At 47.2% G+C, this 24,870-nt stretch overlaps 1 protein-coding gene and 2 long non-coding RNA genes across 6 annotated transcripts in view; 1 reads left to right on the top strand and 2 right to left on the bottom strand.

Moving 5' to 3' along the window:
- Positions 1 to 15,683, bottom strand: part of LOC146396647 (uncharacterized) — a 35,562-nt gene extending 19,879 nt beyond the window's left edge. Inside the window, exons 1-3 of one of the 3 annotated variants that reach the window (XR_014825968.1) lie at positions 13,898 to 15,683; positions 5,481 to 5,605; positions 3,183 to 4,532 (exon numbers count right to left, since the gene is read on the bottom strand). This is a non-coding gene — a long non-coding RNA (uncharacterized LOC146396647). Of the gene's footprint in view, positions 1 to 3,182; positions 4,533 to 5,480; positions 5,606 to 13,897 lie in introns of those variants that run through there. The other 2 variants (XR_014825969.1, XR_014825970.1) reach the window with 2 other exon arrangements.
- PIK3IP1 (phosphoinositide-3-kinase interacting protein 1) lies at positions 14,143 to 24,650 on the top strand. Of its 2 annotated transcripts, none has more exons than XM_001926534.5 (6): positions 14,143 to 14,356; positions 15,284 to 15,400; positions 15,480 to 15,599; positions 16,445 to 16,645; positions 16,745 to 16,823; positions 23,008 to 24,650. In XM_001926534.5, the coding sequence occupies exons 1-6, from the start codon at positions 14,287 to 14,289 to the stop codon at positions 23,210 to 23,212; spliced, it is 792 nt and encodes a 263-aa protein (XP_001926569.1). In that variant the 5' UTR covers positions 14,143 to 14,286; the 3' UTR covers positions 23,213 to 24,650. The 2 variants fall into 2 exon arrangements, with proteins under 2 accessions (XP_001926569.1, XP_084849983.1); XM_084993857.1 differs by lacking the exon at positions 23,008 to 24,650 and adding an exon at positions 18,975 to 19,459.
- Positions 18,923 to 24,708, bottom strand: LOC146396646 (uncharacterized). The gene is made up of 2 exons (XR_014825971.1): positions 21,313 to 24,708; positions 18,923 to 19,330 (listed from the first exon to the last, which is right to left on the bottom strand). It is a non-coding gene; the product is annotated as an uncharacterized LOC146396646 (long non-coding RNA).
- Positions 24,709 to 24,870: the final 162 nt, after the last annotated feature.

Genomic DNA, 24,870 nt, shown 5'->3' with positions numbered 1-24,870 from the left:
TATACCCTGAAAAGGAACAAAAGCCATGTTCAGCTTAGGGTGGAATTACCCTGGCACTTGGGGCTTGGGGTTGGAGAGAAGAAGAGGGGCTCTGCCCTTAGTGATGACCATCTTTAACCCCCCTGACACCTGAAGCTGGCTGGAGTCTGGTGAGATGCATTCTGCCACAGCCCACTTTCTGGGAAGCTGGGTTGTGTAAAAGAAAAATACGTGTAAGTAACCCAGAAATGCGATGGAGGGGGTGGGTGGGCTTCAGGAGTTTATTGTATTTACAGAGGGCAGAGACGGGGGCCCCCAGCTGAAACATGCACCCAGAGCTCCACAGAATCCTTACTGGTCTTAAAGCTGGGAGGTATAGTCATGCATCCAACATGAAACCATGAGCTCTGGGGATGCTCTCATCTATATCCACCACCCTCCCGGCCTCAACTTTCACGGGAGGCCAAGAAAAACTTCTGGGACCCCTCTGTCTGCCCAGGGTGCTTTATCCTAAGAGGAGAAGGACCCCATTGCTATTTTCAACATAGAGGCCACTGCACAGAATGACCAGCTCATTTATGTACCCATGTGGTCACGGTACTCAAGTCTTCCAGTGCTGAGACCCCCACTCTGCCCTCCTGACTGTGCTGGGAAGTGGACCACCTTCCCTGCCCCTTCCCCAGAAAGCTGCCCTCCCAGAACTGTTTTCAACAATCTGCTCTCTTCCTTCCTGCCGTGGACTTTCTGGGCACGGAACAACAGTGTTCTACTTTCACTTGGCATAACTTGGCTCTGATTCCAATCTTTTGCCACCAGGGGCATCTGTGTGTAACTGCCCAGGAGTGACCAGCAGGGGGAGCCAGGAAAATTCAGATTCTGCAGCTGGACAGAAGGGGTTGTGGACAAACACTGCTTCTCCAGGTTCAGTTAAATTTCTCCTCATTTAATATACACAGACCCAAGTGCACTGTTAAAATAGCTGAGTGTGAGGGTCAGGTGAGTGGAAAGCCAAATGGGATTCATCCATTCAGTCATCAACAACTATTAATTAGGCACGTTCTGTCTGCCAGGCTAGCCTCAAACGTCAGAGTGATGAACTGGGAGATTTGGTGCGTGGAGGTCCAGGCACTGGGATTGCAGTGAAGGTGCATGACAGGTTCACAGGACTCGGGGAGTAGGAGAGACAAGGGAACAGAGTTTGAGGCCAGGAAATTCCTATAATGCTGCCAATACAAAAACACTGCCAGGAGTTCCCGTCGTGGCACAGTGGTTAACGAATCCGACTAGGAACCATGAGGTTGCGGATTCGGTCCCTGTCCTTGCTCAGTGGGTTAAGGATCCGGCGTTGCCGTGAGCTGTGGTGTAGGTTGCAGACGCGGCTCGGATCCCACGTTGCTGTGGCTGTGGTGTAGGCTGGCAGCTACAGCTCCAATTAGACCCCTAGCCTGGGAACCTCCATATACCACGGGAGTGGACCAAGAAATGGCAAAAAGACAAAAACAAAAACAAAAACAAAAACAGTGCCAGAGAAAGAATGACAGGCTAAAGAAACTTTTAGAAGCAATTTGCTCACATTCTAGTATCTAAGGGAAATAGCTTCAAAACTAAATAGAAACTGAAAACATAATATACTTATTTTGGTTCAAAATAATCCAATGGAGAGGGAGTGAATGGGGGAGTAAAATGAAACAGGATTGGTCATGTGTTGATAATTCCACAAGCTGGGTGACAAGTACCTGGTAATTCATTATTCTCTCTACTTTTGCATAGGTTTGAAAATTCCCATAGGAAAAGTTTATATATATTAATAAGTTGGTCAAAAACTGTTACAGCCAAGGAGTTCCCGTTGTGGCTCAGCAGAAACAAATCTGACTAGTATCCATGAGGACGCAGGTTCGATCCCTGGCCTTGTTCAGTGAGTTAAGGATCCAGCATTGCAGTAAGCTGTGGTGTAGGTCTCAGGCGTGGCTTGGATCCCTCGTTGCTGTGGCTGTGGCATAGGCCAGTGGCTACAGCTCCCATTCAACCCCTAGCCTGGGAACCTCCATATGCCGCAGGTGTGGCCCCCTAAACAAACAAACAAACAAACAAAAAACTGCTGCAGCCAAGTCTTACAGAATATACCCCATTGGTTATGGGAGAAACTGGGCATTTCTGCTCATCCAAAGTCCCTGAAGAGCTCTGGACACCCTGAGGCTGCAGAGGCTTTCTTTCTGGCCCCTTCTTTCCCAGATCTGTTGCGGAACCTATGATCTGGATCCTTGAAAGAGCAGCACAATGTGTGCAAGTCAGTGTACTGGGGCTCCTCCCTATATCATTCAAAAGAACAGGAATGAGAAGTTCCCACTGTGGCTCAGTGGTTAACAAACCCAGCTAGCATCCATGAGGACGCAGGTTTAATCCCTGGCCTTGCTCAGTGGGTCAAGGCTTGGATCCCACATTGCTGTGGCTCTGGCTGTGATTGGACCCCTAGCCTGGGAACTCTCTTTTTTAGGGTTCAGCCCTAAAAAAGACAGAAAAAAAAAAAGAACAGGAATGAGAAACTCAGACCTCCTTTGGGAAAAATCCTGAGATGTAAATTCCATCTTCTGTTGCCCAGCAGGAAAGAAGTGTTTGCGCAGGATGATGTGGGGAGAATCCAAGGGGGTGAGGGATGATGCCTGTTTCGAGTAGCTCTGAGGTCACTGGGCAACCTTGAACAAGCCCCATCATCTCCGGGAGCTCCTCCCTTCAAAAGACAGGGACATACCACATATGGAAACAGCATTTGTAGACGCCTGTTTGCGCAGCATGAGAGAAGTTCAAAAGACAGGTTTTTTCCCCTGTGTATCCTCATCAGTATGACATCTCAGGGATGGTAATTTGCAAAAAAGCACACAGCAGATCGTAAGGAGGGTGCCATGCCTGATCTCTGGAGAGCTCTGGTTCAAGAAAGGGGTTCTCTTAGCAGGTTTTCCTCCCCGGAAATTCAATTCACAACTGGCAGAAAATACTAGGTTGGGGTTGAGGCAGGTGGGGCTAGTCTGAAATTCTATTAGAACAAACTGAAAAACACAGCCAGCACCCCCTGACATCCAAGGAGTGGGACTTGCTAGCTAATGAGTCTGGGTCCAGAAGAAACAGTGCAAAGAAGGCTAAAACAGTAAAAACCAACCCAGAAAACAGGGTGACCTAAGAGTTTGACAAAACCAAGCACAGCACAATAAAGCAATAAAACACACATTTCATAATTATTTTAAATGACAAGGGTACTGATTATACAAATGATCCACACAGAAGTGCATGCTCCAAAGAAACTTAAAAGGAAAATACAAAAAATGTTTACAATACACAAATGTACTGCGTATCAGAAGCACATCCAGAGTAGTTAAAGTAGAGCATTCACAAAGCTACATTAATCAAAACAGCGCTGTGCTGACAAAAGGGTAAACACGTGTATCACTGGAATAGAACTATGAGTCCAGGAGTTCCTGCTGTGGCTCAGTGTGTTAAGAACCCCACCAGTATCCATGAGGATGTGGGTCTGATCCCTGGCCTTGCTCAGTGGGTAAGGGATCCAGCATTGCCACAAGCTGCAGCGTAGGTCACAGATGTGGCTCAGATCCTGCATTGCTGTGGCTGTGGCACAGGCTGGCAGCTGCAGCTCAGATTTTATACCTTGCCTGGAAATTTCTACATGCCACAGATGCGGCATTAAACTAAGAAGAAAAATAATTTTTTAAAAAAGTGAAAACACAACCCACTTCTGGAGAGAAAATATCTCATATATATGATAAAAACCTATTATCTAAAATACATAAAATTTATAGAGAACCAATACAATAAAGACAAACAACCCAATTTAAAAGGACTGAAATAAATATTTGTCCAAAGAAGATAAACAAATGGCCAAAAAGCCATGAAAAGATATCCAACATATTTTCATTGGTCATTAGGAAAATGTAAATCAAAACCACAATGAGATTCCACTTAACCCCACTAGGATGGCAATAATTCAAAAAAGAGGGGGCATAACGAGTGTGAGTGAGGATGTGGAGAAATTGGAACTCGTGTCACTGGTGGGAATGCAAAGGTGCAGCACTATGGAAAACAGTCTGGTGGTTCCTCAAATGATTAAACACAAGAGTTGCTCACAATTTCACTCTGAAGGTATATGATCCAAAGAACTTGAAACAGGTGTCAAACAAACACCTGAACATGAATGTTCACAGAAGCATTTTTCATAACAGCCAAAAGGTGGAAACAACCCAAATGTCCATGAACTGATGAATGGATCAACAGAATGTGGTACAACCATGCAAAAGGAAGTTATTTACCTGTTAAAAGAAATGAAATATGGACATATGCTAAAACACAGATAAATCTCAAAAACATTATGCCTAGTATAAGAGGCCAGACACAAAATGGAATCTATGATTCCACTGATGTGAATTGTCCGAAATAGGTAAATCCTGAGACACAGAAGGTGGATCAAGGGCTCCAGAGGATGGAGGGGGAGAATGGGAGTGACTGCTGATAAGTAGTAGGCTTCTTTTTGGAGTGATGAAGATGTTCTGGAATTAGAGAGAGTTATACAACTTTGTGAATATGCTAAAGGGTGCTGAACTGTACACTATAAAATGGTGACTTTTATGGTACCTGAATTATAGCTCAATAAAAAAGTAAAGCATTCTTGGAGTTCCTGTCGTGGCTCAGCAGTTAACGAACCTGACTAACATCCATGAGGAGGTGGGTTTGATTCCTGGCCTTGCTCAGTGGGTTAAGGATCCAGCGTTGCTGTAGGCCAGCAGCTGTAGCTCCAATTCAACCCCTTGCCTGGGAACCTCCATATGCCCCAGGTGCGGCCCTAAAAAGACAAGAAAAAAAATTAAAAATGAAAAAATAAAAAAGTAAAGCACTCTTAAGGGGGCCTTTGGTTGTTAAATTTACTTAATTTCATTAAGTTTTGTTTTTAAACGTGTCTGTAATCTTAAGGGCACAGGATCATACTAACATCTGAACGCTTGTGTGTCCCCTCTGCAACTTATTTGCTGCTATCAATTCCCATCATCATTAAACTCCAACCGCAAATCAACCCCTTGCCATGCCCTAAACAAAGGCTGCCGAGCTCTTCCAGACTCTAGCACCTGCACTCGTGCTGTTCCTTTGGCCTGGAAACTTGCTCCCTCTGTCCACCTCATCCAATCCCATCTCGTCTTTCAATATCCAACACAGACATCACTGGTAGTTCGCAGCTCCTCCAGCTGCACCCTGCCCTAGCTCAGAAGGTGTTATTTTTTCTGTACGTTCCTCTACAGCGCCATTTCTTATACTATATTGCAATGGTTTGGCCCCATGTTTGTCCTCTTCTTTCTTCCTTCTCCACCCAGACTAGGATGCACAGCTTTCCTATTCTATCTTGAGATGTTGGAAGAGAAGGAATATTTACTGAATGCCTACTAAGCAGAGGGCACGTAAGAATCTTTACAACCGTCCTGTGAAGTATATATTACCATCCCTACCTTACAGATGAGCAGAGAGGTTCAGGAAGGTTGAGTACTTTCCCCAAGATCATTAGACTTGTTGAGTGATGGAGGGAAGGAGATGAGATCAGAGCTGGACTTCTGCCTCTACACCAGGGTTCTCCCTGTCAGCATGGTGAGGTGGTTATTAGCAAAGGCTGCAAGATCAGACTGGCTGAGTACATAGTCTGGATATCCTATTTAATATCTTTGCAGCTTTAGGCAAGTTAACTAACCTCTTTATGACTGTTTCTTCATTTATAAAATGAGGATAATAGTGCCCACACATAGGATTTTATGAAGAATAGATGAAATAGTTTATATAAAAGCACTTAGAACAGTATCTGGAACATACTGACATTAGCTTCATTGCTTACTGCCATCCCACGCTGAGCTGCTGTTTGGTGGACACCAGATGGCTGGGTATCACTCTGCACAGAGGTTCCTGGGTTCTCCATCCCACTGTCAAGCCTGGACAAGGGTCTCTCAGTAACCCAGTTAGGGGATGTTAAAGCCCTAACAAGTAAAATTAGTAAAGTGATAATACTTTGATCTTTTTAAGACTTTTTGAGCTGACAGTGGCCACAAAATTTTCTACCCCTTTTCTAGATAAGTTTCAATTTTCTTAAGCCACCCGGCATAACGAGAGCTAAGTCAGAGGCTTAGCTGGGTTCCAGTTTCAGATCCGAGATAGTGGCAGTAATAAAAACAATCATATTAATGGTAATAGCAGAAGCTTTAATACATGCGAAGCATTCTTTTAAATGCTTTACACATATTAACAATGTAATGTTCACTGGAGCAGATTCTCCTACTACAGCCAAGAAAGCAGAAAGAGTAAAAAGCAGAGTGAAAAGGCTGATGGCAGAGCCACTCTAGGAACAGGAAGCTTTCTCATAAATCTGAAGACTTGTGAAGGTGACAAAAGGCCACTCAGTGTTGGAGAGGACAAGAGTATAAATGCCCCTCCACTGCCTAGGTAGCAACAGCCTGGCTGCAGCTGGGTGGAATTTCTATTTCTAATATCAGACAATAAGGAAGCTACTGCCAATACTGCATACAACTCAAGAACACTTACCAGAGATGGCTCAATTCCAGCTGAGCCATTAAGGTAAATGTAGAAGAAAGCTCCAGGTGGAAACATCACTGGAAACTCACAGAACACACAGAGGGTTTGAAGCTGGTACTTAACCTCCTATCATTGAAGTCAGGGTCTTGCCGTGCAGGGATCAGTGTGAGTCCACTTGCAACACCTTCTCCCCCATAAGATGCTCACTTCTGTTATCTGGGCTTCACAGTACTAAGATGTTCATTTTTCTCATCCTTGCATTTCCTTCCAGCCACAGTCACGCTATGATCTTGTTTGGGATTTTTTTTCTCGCTTCACTTTCTTTTTTTTTTTTTTGTCTTTTTGTCTTTTGTTGTTGTTGCTATTTCTTGGGCTCCTCCTGCAGCATATGGAGGTTCCCAGGCTAGGGGTCCAATCGGAGCTGTAGCCACCGGCCTATGCCAGAGCCACAGCAACGCAGGATCTGAGCCGCGTCTGCAACCTATACCACAGCTCACGGCAATGCCGGATCGTTAACCCACTGAGCAAGGGCAGGGACCGAACCCGCAACCTCATGGTTCCTAGTCGGATTCGTTAACCACTGCGCCACGATGGGAACGCCTCGCTTCATTTTCTTATTAACAGAGTCTGAAGAATATATATCACAATGTTTTATTTATATTTCCTAACATACGAATTCTTTAAAGGATATCTCAAGAGGAGTTCCCGGGAATTCCCGCTGTGGCGCAGCATTTAATGAACCCGACTAGTATCCATGAGGATGCGGGTTTGATCCCTGGCCTCACTCAGTGGGTCAAGGATCTGGCATTGCCATGAGCTGTGGTGTGGGTGGCAGACACAGCTCGAATCCTGTGTTGCTGTGTTGCTGTAGCTCCAATTTGACCCCTAGCCTGAGAACCCCCATATGCCATGAGAGTGGCCTTAAAAGACCAAAAAAAAAAAAAAAAGAGGCGTTTCCACTGTGGCTCAGCGGGTTAAGAATCCAACATAGTGTCCATGAGGATGTGGGTTCGATCCCTGGCCCTCGCTCAGTGGGTTAAGGATCCAGCATTGCTGTGAGCTGTGGTGTAGGTTGCAGATGCAGCTCAGATCCCTTGTTGCTATGGCAGTGGTGTAGGCCAGCAGCTAAAGTTCCAATTCGACCCCTAGCCTGGGAACTTCCATATGCCACAGGTGCAGCAGCTCCCCCCCCACCCCCAAAAAAAGGGGGGCTATTTTAAGAGGAGAGGGGATGGCGCTAACTGGGAAAAGATGGGTGAAAAGAACTGCTTGTGTGATGGTGCAGAATGGGGAAGGGAGGGGGAACTGATGTTAAAAGGAAAAGCAGCCCCTGACACAGAAGGTACTCAACTGTTTGCTGACTGAGAAAATAAACAGTAACAGTGGAATGAAATACCAGGATTCAAAAGGTGGAACAGATATATTGCTTGGCTACCTTGTTATTCCCCCATTCTGGATAAACACCTGATTTACATATTGTTTACATAAATACAACTGCTAACTACCACCATGTATGATAAATTAACAGCAATTTATGGCAAATACCACAGTCAGGGCTTGGCACACCTGAAATACACGGATTAGTGTTCCTAAGTTTTGAAGACACAGCAAAGATTATGGAGAAAATGTTGCCTTCCTAGTCAATCCACAGAGCCCATCATGCATGTGACTGCCTAGACTAGGTCTAGTGACTGGCCAAGGCCAATTAACTCCAGCTTCAAATCCAGGTCTTTCCTTTCCTCTCCACTCTCCCTGACAGTTTACAGTGCTTGGGCTGCATCTCTGATCTTTCTGTTCACAGCAAATGATTTTCGGGCTGGTTCCTCACCTCCAGCACCTGACCTGGTGAAACTCACACACACACACTCTGACTGTAAACACCCAGTGCTCCTTGGTGCTTTCTGGCCAGACTGCCCTTGTTCTAGTAGCTCCCTAGCTCAGCCCCACTCACATGGGTCCTGCACAGGTTTTCATGTCCAGTGGGCCCACCATGGGTTCCATATTAAACTGCTTGTAGGGAGTTTCTATACGCATCCCTTGCCCCTATGTCAAATTCAAAACCACAGAGGCCAGACCCATTGCCCATCCCCGAATCAGCTCCCCTTCTAAACCTCCCTGGCATGGCTGCTGACCAGTTAGAACGGACGGTTAGAATGGATGCACCTCCTCTCAGAAACCCACCCAACAGCTTACTGGTTATCATCAAGCCTGCCCACTGTCCTCCCAGCCACCCCCAGTCCTCCTCCTGAAGGACTTGTTTGCTCTCATGTCTCCCTTTCCATCTCCTTTTCCTTTCATGTTCCACTCTTTTAGCACTCCACCCAACCCCCAAATTTTTCCTAACAAAGTCACCAATGGTCTTCTTGCTGTTAAAACCAATGTATTTTATTTTATTTTATTTTTTAGCTCTTCTCTTACTTGACCCTTCTGGTAGCATTTAGCAGTGTTGACTCCTCCCTCCTTCCTGGAACAGCTTGTCTAACCCCCACCCACCTCTGGCTACAAATTCTCAGCCTTCCCCAGCCTGCTCCTGATCTGGTGTTGTTGTGGTTGTGGCGTAGGTTGGGAGCTGCAGCTCTGGTTTGACTAGCCTGAGAACTTCCATATGCCACAGGTATGGCCCTAAAAAGACAAAAAACAAAAACAAAAAGCAAAAGCCTGACTCTACTGGATTCCCATGGCCTTCAAGATACAGTCCACATTTGGGAACCTCCAGAACCTGGTCAGAGAGTGTTCCTCTTTGGTTTCATGTGTTTATTTCTTGGCCTCACTTAATCACCACTCTGAATGTCCACAAGCCTCAGTGAGAGCCTCCACTTCCAGGCTTCTGCACATCATCTCACCTGCCAAGAAGATGAACTCCTTCCTTCAGATTTTACTTCTGTTATATGTCTTTTCTGACCTCCTAAAAGTAGGTCATACAGTGAGCACCCATAGCTCCCAGCAATAACCTCTACTGTAGCTTTGATTTCTCTGTGTTGCTTTGCCTGTCCACTAGTATCTACTCCATCACAAGACTGTAGACTTTTCAAGAACAAGGACGTGGCAGGGTCACTGTCATATCCTCAGTACTCAGCTCAGTGTCTGCTTGTGCACAGCATTTTGTAAATAATCACTGAATCAATAAACCTTTATCATCTGTGTCATCTACTTATAAATGTCCTACATTGTCTTTATTTTCATATGTGTTAGCCTGATCTTTAGATCATAAGTTTCTAGAAGATAGCAAATTTACTCAGCACTTCTAGGTTAGAGGTCACTGACACATTTATTAAAAACTAACAATTATTTGGGGCTCAATGAATGTCAATAATTCAGTAAGGGAGGTACCATTTTTCTCTCTCTCTCCCTCCAGGTGAGGAAACTGAGTCACAGGGAATTTAGCAGCTTCCCTAAGATGACAGCAAGTAAGCAACAGAGCTGGGATTTGAATCCTGACAGTGAGACCTGTACTCTCAACCCTATAAGAGGCCAAGGAAACTTGGTTGACAGATGCTAAATAATTTACCCGAGATCACACTGTAGTGTTGAGACTTGAACCCAGGTCTTTCCAAAGCCTTCACTGCTTCTCTTGCTTAAGTGTCTTTGCTGAAGCTCATACTGGGTGTTGATAAATTTTAAAAGCATCAGATGCAGTTTACTGAGATCAGAAAATACTAGATTCTCTTCCAAAAGAAACACAATTGTAGCTGACTGCATCGGTTTACCTTAAACATCAACAGTCTAGTCTTACCAGCCAATGAAGTTTATGGGCTCTCGTGCTCTCCCTATGACACTGAAGACTGTTTTCTACAACATGAAAGCCTTGTTTTCTAAGCCTGGCCTCTAATTCAAAATCTGCTCTCATTCAGAAATTCACTCCTTTCCTTTATTTTCCCAAACCCGTGATGTGATGTCCTCAAGTTCCCTACCCTTGTTGCTCCTCACTTCCCCAGTGTGGAGCCTTTTGTTTCTGAAAGTAACCTGTGATCCACAAGCTTTCATGGCTGTTTCATTGTTTACCCTTAAAAAATTACTATTCTCAAAAAAATTTTACTCTTCTCTGGTGGCTTATTAGTCTCGTATCCTTACAGACTCTGATTTTCCCTTTCATTTCAAATATTTATTAAACACTTTAAGATGTACAAAAATGGACATAATCCAACTCACTGAAGGCCATACTTCAGAAACCTCCTTGGAGTTTAGATATTTTGTCTGGGCTATTGTTTCCTTAACAAGCTTCATAAAATCATCCTGTTAGTTTGCAACTGTACACACAAACATCTTCCAGAAAAATCTCAGTGGAGTGGCCACTTCCACAGCACATATGGGGAGAAAACCTGGAGTCAACTCATTAGAACTTACCACAAAGATTTTTTACCAACACCTTGGCCCTCTTGCTGACAAAAAGGCTTTCTTAGGCCTTTTATCAACTTTAATGCTTGCTTTGAGTTCGTCTAAGTTCAAAGCAAACTGCCCATCTTTCTTGGTAAATGCTCTGGAGGCTCTTTCCTTTTTTTGTTTTGTTTTTGTTTTTGTTTTACGGCTGTACCTTCAGCATATAGAAGTTCCTAGGCCAGGGGTCGAATTGGGGCTACAGCTGCTGGCCTACATCACAGCCACAGCAACACCAGATCCAAGACGCATCTGCGACCTACCACAGCTCACCCTAACATCGGATCCTTAACCCACTGAACAAGGCCATGGATCGAACCTGTGTCCTCGTGGATGATAGTCGGGTTGTTACTGCTGAGCCACAGCAGGAACTCCCAGAAGCTCTTTCCTGAGTTAACTGTACAGCTTGGTCTCTCTGGATTAGCACTGATATACTATGAAACCAATAGTTAAACATCTCTGAAATACATAGTAGAATGCGAATATTATATTGCACAATGTTGTTTCAGGATATAAACAATCCAAAGTGACTCTTTGGGTAGTGCTGGATCATATTACTATTGCAGTAATATTTCCAAAAGAAATCTTAAGTTTGGAGTAACTACAGGCCCTAAAATATGGCCACATTGCACTAATACATGAAGCAAAGCTCAAATTTGGATCCTAAGACCAAAACATCATCAATGATGACAAGCACATCTCTGAACTAAATATGATTTACTGAAGGAAGGAAGGTAATGAATCTATTATAATAAAATATGCCTTTGAAGGACTGAGAAAAAAAATCCATCATTCTCGAAAAAAGTCAAATCGCACTGATAAATGTCTTAGTTATTACAAGGAAGAAAAAGCAAAGATGACTAAGCTGAAAAACATCTCCTTTTTCCTGTCATATCTCTTCTAGGCAGTGCTGTTCCTGATAAAACACAAGGCACAAAATGTGATTTTGCTATATATCAAAGTGTGTAAATTAGGGAAGACAGCAGTTTTTTAAACAGAAAAATGAGATAATAGCAACAGGTAAAGAAGCTTTGGGCTTCTAACGAAGCAGTTCTGGTATCCGTACATAGGTACAGTAGATAATCTGAATATGTTTCAAGTGCTGGCCTGAGTACAACCTGTCTCTACTGTAACCAGAGGGAAAAGTATTATAATCCAGTGGAAGCAGCCCTTCAAAGTCTGAGGAGGAACACCTCTTGAGACAATAACTGAGCACTCACTGCATACGAAGGCAACAGATCAGATGCTGAGGGAGATCCAAAAGAACCCCTCTGCTATTCTGAAATTACAACTGCATTCTCATTTTCTCAAGTTGATATATTCTATGTAATGAAACAAAATACACATTGTAGATCTTTTGTAGTGGTATAAGAATATTTAGGACCTGCAAGGAAAACTGTGCAAAGAACCCTTCCCCTTCAGCCTTTTCCCTTTTTTCTGTTAACGGTTAAGATCACCTGACATTTTATATATTTGACATCTGTCTTTCCCAACTAGAATACAAGCTCTTGGAAGGCAGAGATTTCAAATATTTTGTTCACAGATATATTCTCAGTATCCAGACTATGTGTCTAGCATGCAGTTGTAGTACGTTCTTTTTTTTTTTTTTTTTTTTTTTTGTCTTTTTAGGGCTGCACCCTCGGCATATGGAAGTTCCCAGGCTAGTGGTCAAATCAGCCACAGCAACTTGGGATCCAGCTGCATTTGCCACCTACACCACAGCTCATGGCAATGCTGGATCCTTAACCCACTGAGTGGAGCCAGGGATTGAACCCACATCCTCATGGATACTAGTCAGGTTCGTTACCACTGAGCCACAATGGGAACACCTATAGTACATTCTTAAAATTTTTGTAAAATAAATAAGAATTGTTTTTTTAAAAAGACTCCTGAATATTATGTTAGAATTATTAAATTCTAAAACATTGGCTTGTGTGTGTGTGTGTGTGTGTGTGTGTGTGTGTAAATTCACAGACTTGGTGGTGTAATTCCCAGTGGAGGACAAAGTCAGGTGTCAGAGGATTGAAAGCTTGTGTAGAGAGACAGGAAAGTAAGTGCAAAAACAAAGCAACATGTCTTATGTAGTAGATAGAAGGAATCAAATATTGTCAGCAAACTTCTTCAAAGAGTAAACTAAATGCATCTCTGTCCATCATTTCCATGTCTGAAATCTGACTGTAGTGAATGCAAATTCACTTCAGATTAGTTGTCTTGGCATTAACCTTCTTCCCTGATAAAACTTTTGAAACTTTTGAAATAATGAAGTCTTTTTTCCTCCTCCCTAAATTACTACCCGCAAGATGCAAGCCCTCAGATGGAAACAGTCTCCCATTTCTATTTTGAGATTTGCCTGAGTCACAAGGTAGTCTTGGCGAATCACTCTGCTCCATCTCTCAGTTTACTGAGGCTGCCTGGGAACTGGAACTGTCAGCCAAACAGGAAAAGGGCTGTTCTGCCTAACTCCAAAAGGGCTCAGGCATACGGATGGGGAGGGGGGTTGTTAATGATGGATATAAATTGCTGCAAATGGATTTCCCACAGGGTGGGGTGGGAAAAGCAAGTATTTTACTTAATTCCTCTATATGAATTCAGGCCTGAAAAGGCACTCTTAAATATAGCTAAGCAGATATCCCAGCATTGGCATATGTATTTTCAACTAAAGAGACCCCCCTCATATTCGTACTATATATGACACCCCAAATATAAGCAAAGGAATATGACTGATCTGACCCTGGCTGTTTAAAAAAAAAATCAATGTTTATGAATATGTATAAATCTCAAAAGCCCTTTTTCTTTCTCAAGGGTAGGTATAAAGAGCTACTTCCACCTGGATGCCCTTATTTGTGCCCCTCTCCGTAGTCTTGAGTTCCTCCTGGTTGTGTAGCTGACATGTTCTCCCTAAGTGGTTACTGTAATTCCAAACCTCCTGCCCCCCAGTGAAGTGTCTTGACAAAACTATTCTTTCTATACTCACACAAACGGAAACAGAAGAGAGGAAAGGCCCTGGGGATGCAGCCGCTGCAGGTCTCAAGCTGAACCACTAAGCAACCTGAACTTCTTTGCCTCTTCACTTGGCTGAGTTCCTCTCTTGACTCAGGGTAGAGTGATGAGCCTGGTATAGGAAGCTTAGGACCCAGGGGGCGCCTTTCAGCCAGAAAGAAAAAAAAAAAAAAAAAAAAAAAATACCTCTCGCAGCAGCAAGCTAGCTGGGAAGCTCCCAGTTCTAAAGAGAAGCTGTTTACCAGAAGAGCATAACAAGGGCAGGTCTGACTGCAAGGCTGGGAACCAGAGGAAGAGCCGCCACCAAGGGGACCCTAGCTGGACCCTGGTTGGTCAATCACCTGCAGGACGAAGGAAGTGAGGATGCTGTTGGCCTGCGTGCAAACAATCCTTGTCAGCAACATGCTCCTGGCAGAAGCCTATGGATCTGGAGGTAAGATTACAATCTTTTCCTTCTGCAGCAACTTAACGAAGCGGAAAGGGTAAAGCTCTCTATTTCCCAAGCAGGAAGGATGATGACAGGAAAGGGAGATTTTAGCAGGTTCCGGTTGTCCCATGAAAGCTTTTTTTGTTTTGTTTTTTTCCCTTTCTCCTTTCCCTGCCAGGAGCTTGCAGCTCCATCTTTGCCATTAAGAACAAAGGCAAGTAGCTACTTTGCTTTTCCTTGCCTGTGGCTCATGACTGGATGGAACTTGAGCGTTCATCCCCCCTTACTCCTAAATCCTGTTCTTTTCTGGGGCTTTGCAGTGTCACCAGAGCACAGGTTCTCCTTCCCCGGCCCCTTCCTCGGCTCTCCCGCTGAGGGTGGGAGTTTGGAGTCACATCCAGGCAGCGAAAAGGCAGGTTCCCTCCGTTTGAGGCTCTCTCTTGCGTTACTGAATCAAAGCTTTTGTAGAATTCTCTTGGGAAGGAGTGTTGGCCTGTGGCAGTGTGGCCATATCCGCAGAGAAGGGAACACCAGAGTTTATGTAACATAGAGTGACAACACAGGGATGAATTTCGGATCTGGTCGCCCACCGACCGTCTCCACAGAGGGACCTGAACCCAGGGCTCCCCCGCACCCTCCTCCAAAGTGGCCACAAGTTCCAGAGCAACAACCCTGTGCACCTGTGCAGTGTTTTCAGTCTTACAGTTTTTTTTTTTTTTTTAAAGGAAAGAAATTAAGAAAGAAAAAAACTAACACTGAGCGCTGGGGGCAGGGCGCCGGCTGGGGGCTCTTCTTGCCCTCTCCCTTCTCTTTCCGGCCTCACAGATCCTCTGCGAGGCAGGCGGGGTTTTCCACCTGAGGGCAGGATTTCCCAGGCAGGGTGGGCCCGCGCTCCCCTGCCCAACTGTGTTCGGGGGCTCCTCTTCCTCACAGGCTGCTTCTGGGACAACGGCCACCTGTACCAGGCTGACCAGCTCTCCCCCTCGCCGGGCCTCCACTGCCTCAACTGGCTGGACGCGCAGAGCGGCCTGGCATCTGACCCAGAGTCGGGTGAGTGCCCGCCCCGGGCGACAGGCGGGCGGCGGCCGCGTTCCGGCCCCGGCCCATGGCGTCTCCTCTCCTCTCTCAGGCCCGGGCAACCACAGCTACTGCCGGAACCCGGACCAGGATCCGCGCGGGCCCTGGTGCTATGTCAGCGGCGAGGCCGGAGCTCCCGAGAAACGGCTTTGCGAGGACCTGCGCTGCCCAGGTACCAGCCCGAAACCCAGCGCCCAAAGGGGCCGGGGAGCGGCCGCGGCGCACGTGCAGCAGCGGGACGCCGGCAGGCCCCGCCCCGCCCCGCGCCGCCCGATTGGCCAGGGCTGTCTCCAGGCCGCGGGGCCCACAGCCCATTGGCCGGCGCCGCCGCCCGGTATGAGCTCATCCTCAGCGAGTGTCTCGTAAACAACCAAGGGAGGGGAGGCCCCTCCCATCGGCCCAGCTCCAGGCTCCCTGCGCAGCCTAGGGGACCCTGGGAGAGTACGTCCCGGGTCCCCTGTCCTTAGCGAACCTCGCGGCGTTTACCGACAGTTTTTTTGGAGCGTGTGCTGTGTGCTGGGCTCACAGCACCCCTCCACCTCACCCCACCCCGGGAGGAAGAAGTCTGGGGGATATGAGACTCAGAGAATTTCCTCGATTTACCAAAGGTAGCGGCAGGATCCGGATTTCAACCCAAGTTTCTTAGACTACGCAGTGCAGGCTTGTGGCTCCTGGGGCAGCAAGACAGTAGGGTTGAATGCGATATGTAAGCATATAACGTAGGGACTGCTGCAGAGCGTGGGCTCAACAGTGTGAGCTGCTCAGAGGAGTCGTGGATTGTTTCCTTGTATAGAGGGGGGACCTGGAGAAGATGGCAAGGATATGAACACATGAAGACGGGGAGGCAGGAGATGCCCTTTCTCATAGCCTTCCCCTCACTTTTGCCTTGTCTCAGCTATGGTGCAGCCCTTAGGCCTGGTCTTCCCCCTGAGGCCTTGATTCTAAGGTGGGCCCCTTCGTCTCTGCCTCAAATTCAGGCCACTCTATGATGAGAGCTCTTTCCCATTTTACCCCCAGAGACCAATTCCCAGGGCCTGCCAACCTTCACAACAGAAACTGAAGAGGCGTCTGAAGTGCCAGGAGGAGAGGAGGTGCAGGTGTTTGCCCCTGCCAATGCCCTGCCCGCCCGGAGCGAGGTGGCAGCTGTGCAGCCAGTGATTGGGATCAGCCAGCGGGTGCGGGTGAACTCCAAGGAGAAAAAGGACCTGGGAACCCTGGGTAGGATTGCTCACCCCTGTCCTTGTAGAATTCATGGAGAAATATTTGCTGATTTTTCTGGGGTGGAGCTAATGGGACCTTGTGTCCTGTCCTTGGCAGGCTCCGTGCTGGGCATTACCATGATGGTGATCATCATTGCCATTGGAGCTGGCATTGTCCTCGGTTACACCTACAAAAGGTCAGTAGCTTCTCTTCTGGGACCTCTGAGATGAGGAGAAGCAGGTACACAAAGTCAAATGAGACTTCTTTGTGGCATTCTTACCCACAAAGGAAGTTAGGTGTTGCAGGAGGAAAACCAGCTCAAGATGTAGAAGTTTGGTTCTACTCTTTACCAGGTGACCTTGGACAAACCCTTTTCTTTGGTGCCTTTCCTCACCCAAAAGCCCTGTGAGGTAGGGGTTCTTGTTGCCTGTTTTGCAAGTAAGCAGGCCTTCACCAGAAAGGTGGTGATTTGCTCAAGGTCACACTGTCTGGGAGTGGCTGGATTCAGACTCAGCTCTTTTGATACCACATTCTCTGCTACCTAAGCCAATGTGCCTGGTGTGGAAGTGAGTGGTCCTACAGAAATCAGGCTGGGCTCTCATTGCAGGGACCCAGAAATTGAATTCTTTCTGTGAGTTATAAAATTCTGCTACTACAAAAGTTTTCTAGCCACAGCTTTTGCAGTTGGGGCTTGAATGTCCTGAGCCATAAGCAGTGGGATCTCCTCTAGGACAGGAGGAAGGAAGAGATTTAGAGGACAGGGAGCCTCTTTGCTACTCCTTACCACACATGAGAGAGCCAGAGAGGCTACCTGGGAAACTCACGCTGGGACAGCAGGAGGAGGAATGCTTATTTTGAGAAGTCCCCCGATATACCATGTGGAAAGGGCTCTCAAAGCCAATTATGGGTGCATGATGACAGGCCATGGTTGTGTTCATTTTTATAGCACTAGCTGACTCTGGGAGATCTTGGGAAGAACCAGTCTTGAGTATCTGTGATATTTCTTTTCTGGGAAGGCTTCCTATCAGGAAAGTGATGTGGTGGCCTGCATTTTCCAGTGGTGAGGACCACATTTGAGCCCACAGCCCCAGTGGGTCACCCAGCATTAAATAAACCTAAGGTGTCCTTAGAGTGATGTTGTCCACCTTCTCATTTTCCAGATGGAAAAGGAGAAGTATTGGGTAGGAATAATAATAACAATAGCAGCAATAATGAACATTTACCAGAGGCCAGGCACTGCTTTAACTCAGTTCACACAATATCACCTTATGAGGTAAATGCTGTTATTATCCCCAGTTTGCAGATTAGGAAACAGAGGCAAGAGAAGATATGTACTTTGCTTGTGGTCACACACCTAGCATTTGGTGGAGCTAAGTCTTAGCTCTGCCACCAACTAGTGATGTGTGTGACTTTGGGCAAGTTGCCCGTTTCCTTCTCTAGGGCACTGTTGTAGCTGAGGCATGTGACTGTCTAACCCATTGTAAGTGGTCAGTACACTATAGCTGTTTTCCTTTTCTGTAAGATGTGGGTATTGTGCTAGCACCCTCCAGGTCTCTGATCTATGACTCAGGAAGCACAGGTTCAGAGAGGAGGAATATTGACCCAAGAAGGTCTCCTGACTCCCAGTGCAAAGTTGCTGCCCTCAGTGGGATGGTTGATGTGGCAGGTCCAGGGGCACCTGCTTGTTCATTTCAGGGTTAGAGGAAATGATGAGGAGGCCCTGGCTACAATTCATAATCAGCCCCAAACTGTGTTGGCCGAATTTAGCCCCTGAAACGTTTCCTCCTTCCTCAGCCACTAGATAGCAGTTGGCTCTCCTCCAATCTTGTGACAGTGTCCAGGCCTCCAGGTGCTTGAACTGACTGCTAAACATCCCTAATTTGGCTCAGTTTCTCATGCCCAATGAGGAAGCCAAGCCTTTTTCTCTTAGATTTGCTCCTTTCGGCTGTCACTGGTCTGCTCTGATGTCTCGTATTTACTTTCCTGTAAACTCAGGGCGAGGCACCAAGTCACCAGACTCCCCGTCACTAACCACCGGACCACTCCTTTCCTCAGCAAAAGTGCTCTGAGCACAGACTGTACAACAGGAAACCACATGTGGGCTAGAGGCAAATTCTCAGCTCCTATCACTCCCCAAAGTCAGAGTGTCCTGGAAAGCACTGTTGAACACAGGTCTTGCCACTTGTCTGCACCTCAGTTTCTTGTCTGTTCATTGGGGCTGTGTCACCCCTCTGCACACACCCATACCCACCCCCAGATTATTTTAAGTATTACATGTAAACAGGAGAACACCAGTCAGGTTAAATAACCACTAATAGCAGCCAACTTTTATTGTAATTTTTCACAGTAAGTGAGGCCCCACTGAATGCCCTTCCCTGAGGATTACTCCCAAGCTTCATAACCACATCAAAAGGATCACTTTTACACCGTTTTACATCAAGGAGCTGAGACCTAGAGGAGTTAAGTGCCATGTCTGAGCTACATGGCCAATAGAGTGTGTCTAACGGTTGCTAGACTCTCCCAGAAGTCCAGTAATGCTCCGGAGCTTCCTGCCAGTTTGCTTTGGATTTGCAAAGGACAGTAGTAAAAACTTTCAAAAAGGTGGGTTTGGAAGTCAAAAGCACCAGGATCTAGTTCTGGAACTGCCACCAATTCTGGGTGTGACCCTGGACAAGGTCACATTTGCCTCCTCTGATTTCTCATCTGTAAAATAGTGTAGGGGCATGAGGTTAGCTGTGATCTTCCCAGCTCTGGTGTTTCCTAAAAAGACAGTATTACCTACTGGCAGATCCAAGATCTGCCATTGGCTTGAATAAATGGTTGTTGAACCTCTCTGCATCTGCCCTCCCTTCTCTGGAACAGAGATCCTAATGGATGCTACATGTTTGTTGTGAGGATGAAATTAGCATAGTTTGGGCATACTGTTGGTGTTGATAACCTTAAGTGCCTGGAGAAGCTGGTCCTGAGCAGCAGCGCAGCTTAGCACTGCTTCTGACTGGGAAAAGAGCAGTGGCTCAGAGTTACATAATAATTTGATGAAACCCCTATTGCCTGAGGGAACTCTCCAGTGCCTTCTTCAGCCCTGTCATCCACACCTGCTCTCTCTGGCCAGCCCAGCTCCCAGTCCTGGCCCGGGAGCAGTCAGGGTTAGAATTATTGCAAGCAGTGAGTCCAGCCAAAGGCCATGAAGCAAATGGCATAGCGCTTTCCCTGAGCCAGGAGAGGCAGGCAGGTACCGGCTTCCTCTCAGGGGAGGAAGGGCAGCAAGTGAGGGCGGGGTCTTTGTCCTGGTTGTCTAGGCAAGAAGTTTAGGTGGCCAGTTTGCAGCTCCCTGCCTCTGCCCTGCACTGCCTGTGCTCGCTCCGGAGGGAGCATTTATTTTCTGATAAAAAGGCAAGGGAAAAACTGTAAGTCAATACCACCCCACCCACTTAGGAGAGGAGCTGAGTCATAAGTCTTTTGTTCTTTCTTGGCTGTCAGACAACAGCCTGGCCGCCTCCCCTCCTTCCCTCTTCCCCCTCCAAGGTGGTGAGAAGGAGCTGAGCAGCCTGATGGTCAGCGTGGCAGGCCTGGTGGCCTCTCTCAGGCCTCAGAAGGAGGCAGGCAGCCACCAAATCTCTAAGACTCACAGGCACTATTAACAGGAAGTATATGGGGTTGGATGTTTTGAGATTTCTAAATGGAAGAGACCTTCATCAAGATGAGTCCAGCACCTGCTTCCTTTATTTACTCTTGGCTGCTTTTCCAGCCCAGCTCTGCCTCATTAACTCGAATTGATTTCTCTCCCTGCAAAGACTTATGTAGGATGCAGCCTGATCATTATCAACAGCTCAGCTGACCACAGCCAGATGCTTGGTGAAGGAGGTGGCTGAGGAAAGCAAGGCTTTGGAGTCAGACTCCAAGGCCTCAGTTTCATCATCTATAAAATGTGGATATTTTCAGTATTGCAAAGTTGGGTGGAAATTAAACAAAGATGGTACGTGTGTAAAGTGCATGGCATCCAGTCCGTGCACAGGTAGCTCTTCTCATGCTGGATGCTGGGAAGGCCATTTCCTGGCACCTTAGGAAGTCCTAAGGAAGTATGAGTTTCCACTTAGATTTTGAAACTCAGGCCTTGGCAGAAGACTGGCTTACTCTGCTTCTTTTGAAAATGGCCTTTTGGTCTGCTGGCTTGGGAGCTCTTTTAGTAAAATTAAACCCAGGCCTTCCAAGTTTCTCCTTACATGAGCAGGTTTGAAGTATCCAGCTTTTTGTTTTCCTAGGGGATAAGTGTTTTCTTCCACATGGCAGCAGCTGGCACTAATGAGCAGAACCTGCAGGGAGAGTGAACCCTGGGCCGTGAGTGGGGATATACTTGGTCCAGACAGCCCTGTCCCTATGGCTCCCCTCAGCCCCTCTGGGTGTTCTGCTGGGGGAGTTGGTGAGAAGGACAGGCAAAGAGCTGCAGGCTTGCACATTGAGAAACTCAGTCACCCAGTGTGACTCAGGGAAATGAGCTCACAGGTTCGCCTTCTGTGACCTTGCAGCGAGAAACAGGATGTCAGCAGAGCACATGTCATATGTGTGGGATCTTTCAAAATGTTAGGAGCCCTGGAGGTTATCAAGTCCAACTCCCTGTTTTACAGGTGATGAAATTAAGGCCCAGAGAGGAGGGGAGTGACTGCGGTCACATAAACAGTACTTACCTTGGCTGGTCAGTAGGAGGGTTTCCTTGGGAATCCAGATTAAGATAATGTCTCTTGGTGAGTCAAGTCATATTCAGGGCAAATCATAATAGCCTCCCTCCTTGAGTTTTACAGCAGCTCCACTCTTTTTGAAATGCTTTCACATTCGTTATTTGGAGGCAGATTTTACTCCCATTTTACAGATGAGGAAACCAAGGCTCCCCCAGGCCAAATGTCACACAGCCAAGGCAGATCTGGTACATGTACAGAGAATTGGTTGATTTAAAGACAGTTCTGAGGCACTTCCCCCTCCAGCCCTGCTGTTTTCTCAGTGTTCTTTCCTTTCTCTGGAGACTTTTGCCTTTGCATCTCACGTGATGACAGCTGTGTGATCTGTCTGATCTCATCCATCTCCCTGGGGTGGTTTAAAGCAGGCCTGTGTTGTTGCACCAAGTTATCTATCAGCTGCTTGTTTCAAGGCCTCTTTGGGGTGGGTTCCTTCTGGGAAGATATTCCCTGATAGCTGAGCCCATGTGTCTAGTTTTTGTGTCAGATACTGACCTGGATCCTGGGTGCCAAGGGCTGGTTCTGGTATGCAGCATGCTAGGCACTCACCCCAACCCGTGAGGGTGGCTAGATCTGGTGGGGAAGACTGGATATTTGCAGCCAGGAGACTGGGTGTGTGAGTCCCACCTCATCATTACTTTGGGGTGTCCCTGATCAGGTCAGAACTTCTCTGAGCACCAGCCAGAGTCCAGTAGACTTGGATTTGAGCCTGCTATGTCATTGGGAGAGTTCAACTTCTCTGGGTTTATTTCCTCATCTGTAAAATGAATGATAAGGTCTAACTGTTAGGGTTCAGCTGAGAATCAAGTGAAATAACGCACATAAAGTCCTCCAGTGAGCACTTGACGTGAGTGAAATGGGGCAACACCAAGGCCTGATTGGATCACTGAGCACCATGAGTATCGGGAAGCATGTGAAAACTCAGGGTCTGATGACATTGTCACATTCTTTCCCCTTGACCTGAGCAGCCCTGAGTCCTTTTTACAGCTTCCTGCATGCCTTGGGGATGGTCCCTGTTTCTAGCCAGGGCTCACACCTTCCAGGACTTTAAAATGACCCCTCAGAACAGCATGGTCAGGTCAGTTTTCTGGACAAGATGAGGGCTGAGATCGTTCTCTGGCACCTTGGGCTAAAAAAGCAGAGCTCTCTGTTGCTTTAAGAGTCTCTTTTGGAGTTCCCATCATGGTGCAGCCGAAACAAATCCGACTAGGAACCATGAAGTTGCAGGTTCAATCCCTGGCCTCCATCAGTGGGTTAAGGATCTGGCATTGCCATGAACTGTGGTGTAGGTCACAGACGCAGCTTGGATCTGGTGTTGCGTGGCTGTGGTGTAGGCGGGTGGCTACAGCTCCGATTGGACCCCAAGCCTGGGAACCTCCATATGCTGCAGGTGCGGCCCTAAAAAGACCAAAAAAAAAAAAAAGTTTCTTTCCTCAATGATATCTGTGAGGTTCATGGTACTGTCACCCCCATTTTATAGATGAAGAAGCAGAGAGTAGAGGTGTAGGGGCTCTGTTGGTAGAAGAGAAATCTAGGACTCGAGCCACTGACTGACTGTGACCAAGGTCTGCCCCTGCCGGGCCTCATGATGCTACCCCATGAGCAGAGCCGTGTAGGAGGCACAGCCTGAATGCTTCCTTCTCCTGCCAGGGGCAAGGACCTGAAAGAGCAGCACAAGCAGAAAGCGTGTGAGAGGGAGATGCAGCGAATCACCCTGCCCTTGTCTGCCTTCACCAACCCCACCTGTGAGATCGTGGATGAGAAGACTGTCGTGGTCCACACCAGCCAGACTCCAGTGGACCTTCAGGAGGGCAGTGCCCCCCTCATGGGCCAGGCGGGCACCCCAGGCGCCTGAGCTCCCTACGACGGGCAGGAGCCCATGCAGACACTGGTGCAGGACTGCTAACCCTCCTAGAGTTGGGAGGATCTACATTTTTTGTTGTGGTTAAAACCCCCCACTTTTTTTGGTTTGTTTTTGGGGAATCCTAAGACAGAAGCAGGTGGCACTGTGGGCTGAGGGTGAGGCTGGGGAGGGTTGCACCAGTGCTCTTTATGCATCCCTTGGAGCAGGATTTTGCCAGGGCATTGGAGATGATGGTGGCCCCCACAGCAGTGCTGCTGACAGGGTCTTCCTGTGGCCCCAAACCAAACCAGGGATGGATAGGGAGCTCCTCCCAGCTCCTCTGTGCTTTACTGTCCAAGATGGCCTCAGCCTCTGCCTCCCCATTTGTCTTCTGTGGGCTTGGGTGGCGCACACTGTTATTCATAGTTCAGGTCAAGTAGGTCGAGAGGCGGCATTTAAAGAATATATTTAGTTTTTTAAATATTTGGGATGCAATTCCCTACTGACCTGTGAGAAACGCAAATGAGGCTGTACGAAAGTCAGAACTGTGGTTGAATACAGGATCTAGGTGGGGGCTGCTGGCAGTGATGTGCCTTGACTACCGTGGGCCATGCTCTGGCCCAGGGACTCTTCCTGTTTCGAAAGGAAAGGAGGGGAAGACTCACACTGAACATTCCACTTAGGAAGAGGGGAGAGAAGGATCTACAGCTGCCTCAGGCCATAGGACCCAAGTGGACCCTGGGTGCCCCATCCAGTCCCTCTTCAGGGTGGACAGTGACCTGTCTTCATTCTTCAGGTGTTAAGAAGACAGCCAGCTGACCTGCGGGGATGACACATGGGTGGGGCCTTGTGGACTGCTTCTCAGAGGTTAACTCTGCCCCACTGGGAGCTGGGTGATAGAGTGCTCATGGCTTGCCCTGCCCTGGCCCGAGCCTGCAGGTGACTCTGTGGCCTCTAGGCCAGAGCCTTCCCATGGGGCAGTAGATTGTAAAGCAATCATGGAACCATTGGAAAGAAGCTTAGGGTTCCTCAAGCCTTTGGGGTAGAGGGGCCAGAGGGAGAAGTGATGCTCAGGGTCACAGAGGAAGCTACTGGCAGGGCCCAGAGGAGAGTAACGTTCCTTTAGGTGCCTGCCCATTGTGCCTCAGCTCAGCAGGGCCTCCGAGCCTGGCTGCCATACTTGGAGGCCTCCGCAGTGCTCCCTGCCCACAGCGCTTCCTTCTCAGAGCCCTTCCTCTGCCCTATGTGGAGGGGGTGGTGGGGCTCAGCCTCTTCCGCAGGCTATTCCTGGGAGTGATTTGCTGAGGGGACCTGGGATTCAGGGGGGTCCCCTGGTGGTAGTGATGCAGAAAAGAATATTACTGATTTCTACTTTTCTATGAAAGCATTTCTCCATGTACATGTTTTATATACCTCGTCTGACACCTGCGTATAAAGTGCAGGAAACTGCTCTGCATTTGACTTACACAAATACATTTAAAGAAAAAAAAAAAAAAAAAAAAAAAAAAAGACTCCATACTGTCAAGTCTTTGTGAGGTACCAGGATACTCCTTCCAAAAGTTGGGAAGTTTTTGGTTACCTTGTTAACACCTGTATGGCAAGCTCTTGCTCTCTCTCCTTCACCCTGGCCCTATACCTGGGAGGGACAGTAGCAGAACAGTTGGTAACTG

Source organism: Sus scrofa, chromosome 14, assembly GCF_054392235.1.
Source record: "Sus scrofa isolate SSC_HxYL_T2T_F1_AM1 chromosome 14, Sscrofa_HxYL_maternal_Yorkshire_Landrace_v2.0, whole genome shotgun sequence".
Classification (NCBI taxonomy): Eukaryota; Metazoa; Chordata; class Mammalia; order Artiodactyla; family Suidae; genus Sus; species Sus scrofa.
This window is presented reverse-complemented; position numbering and strand designations above follow the sequence as displayed.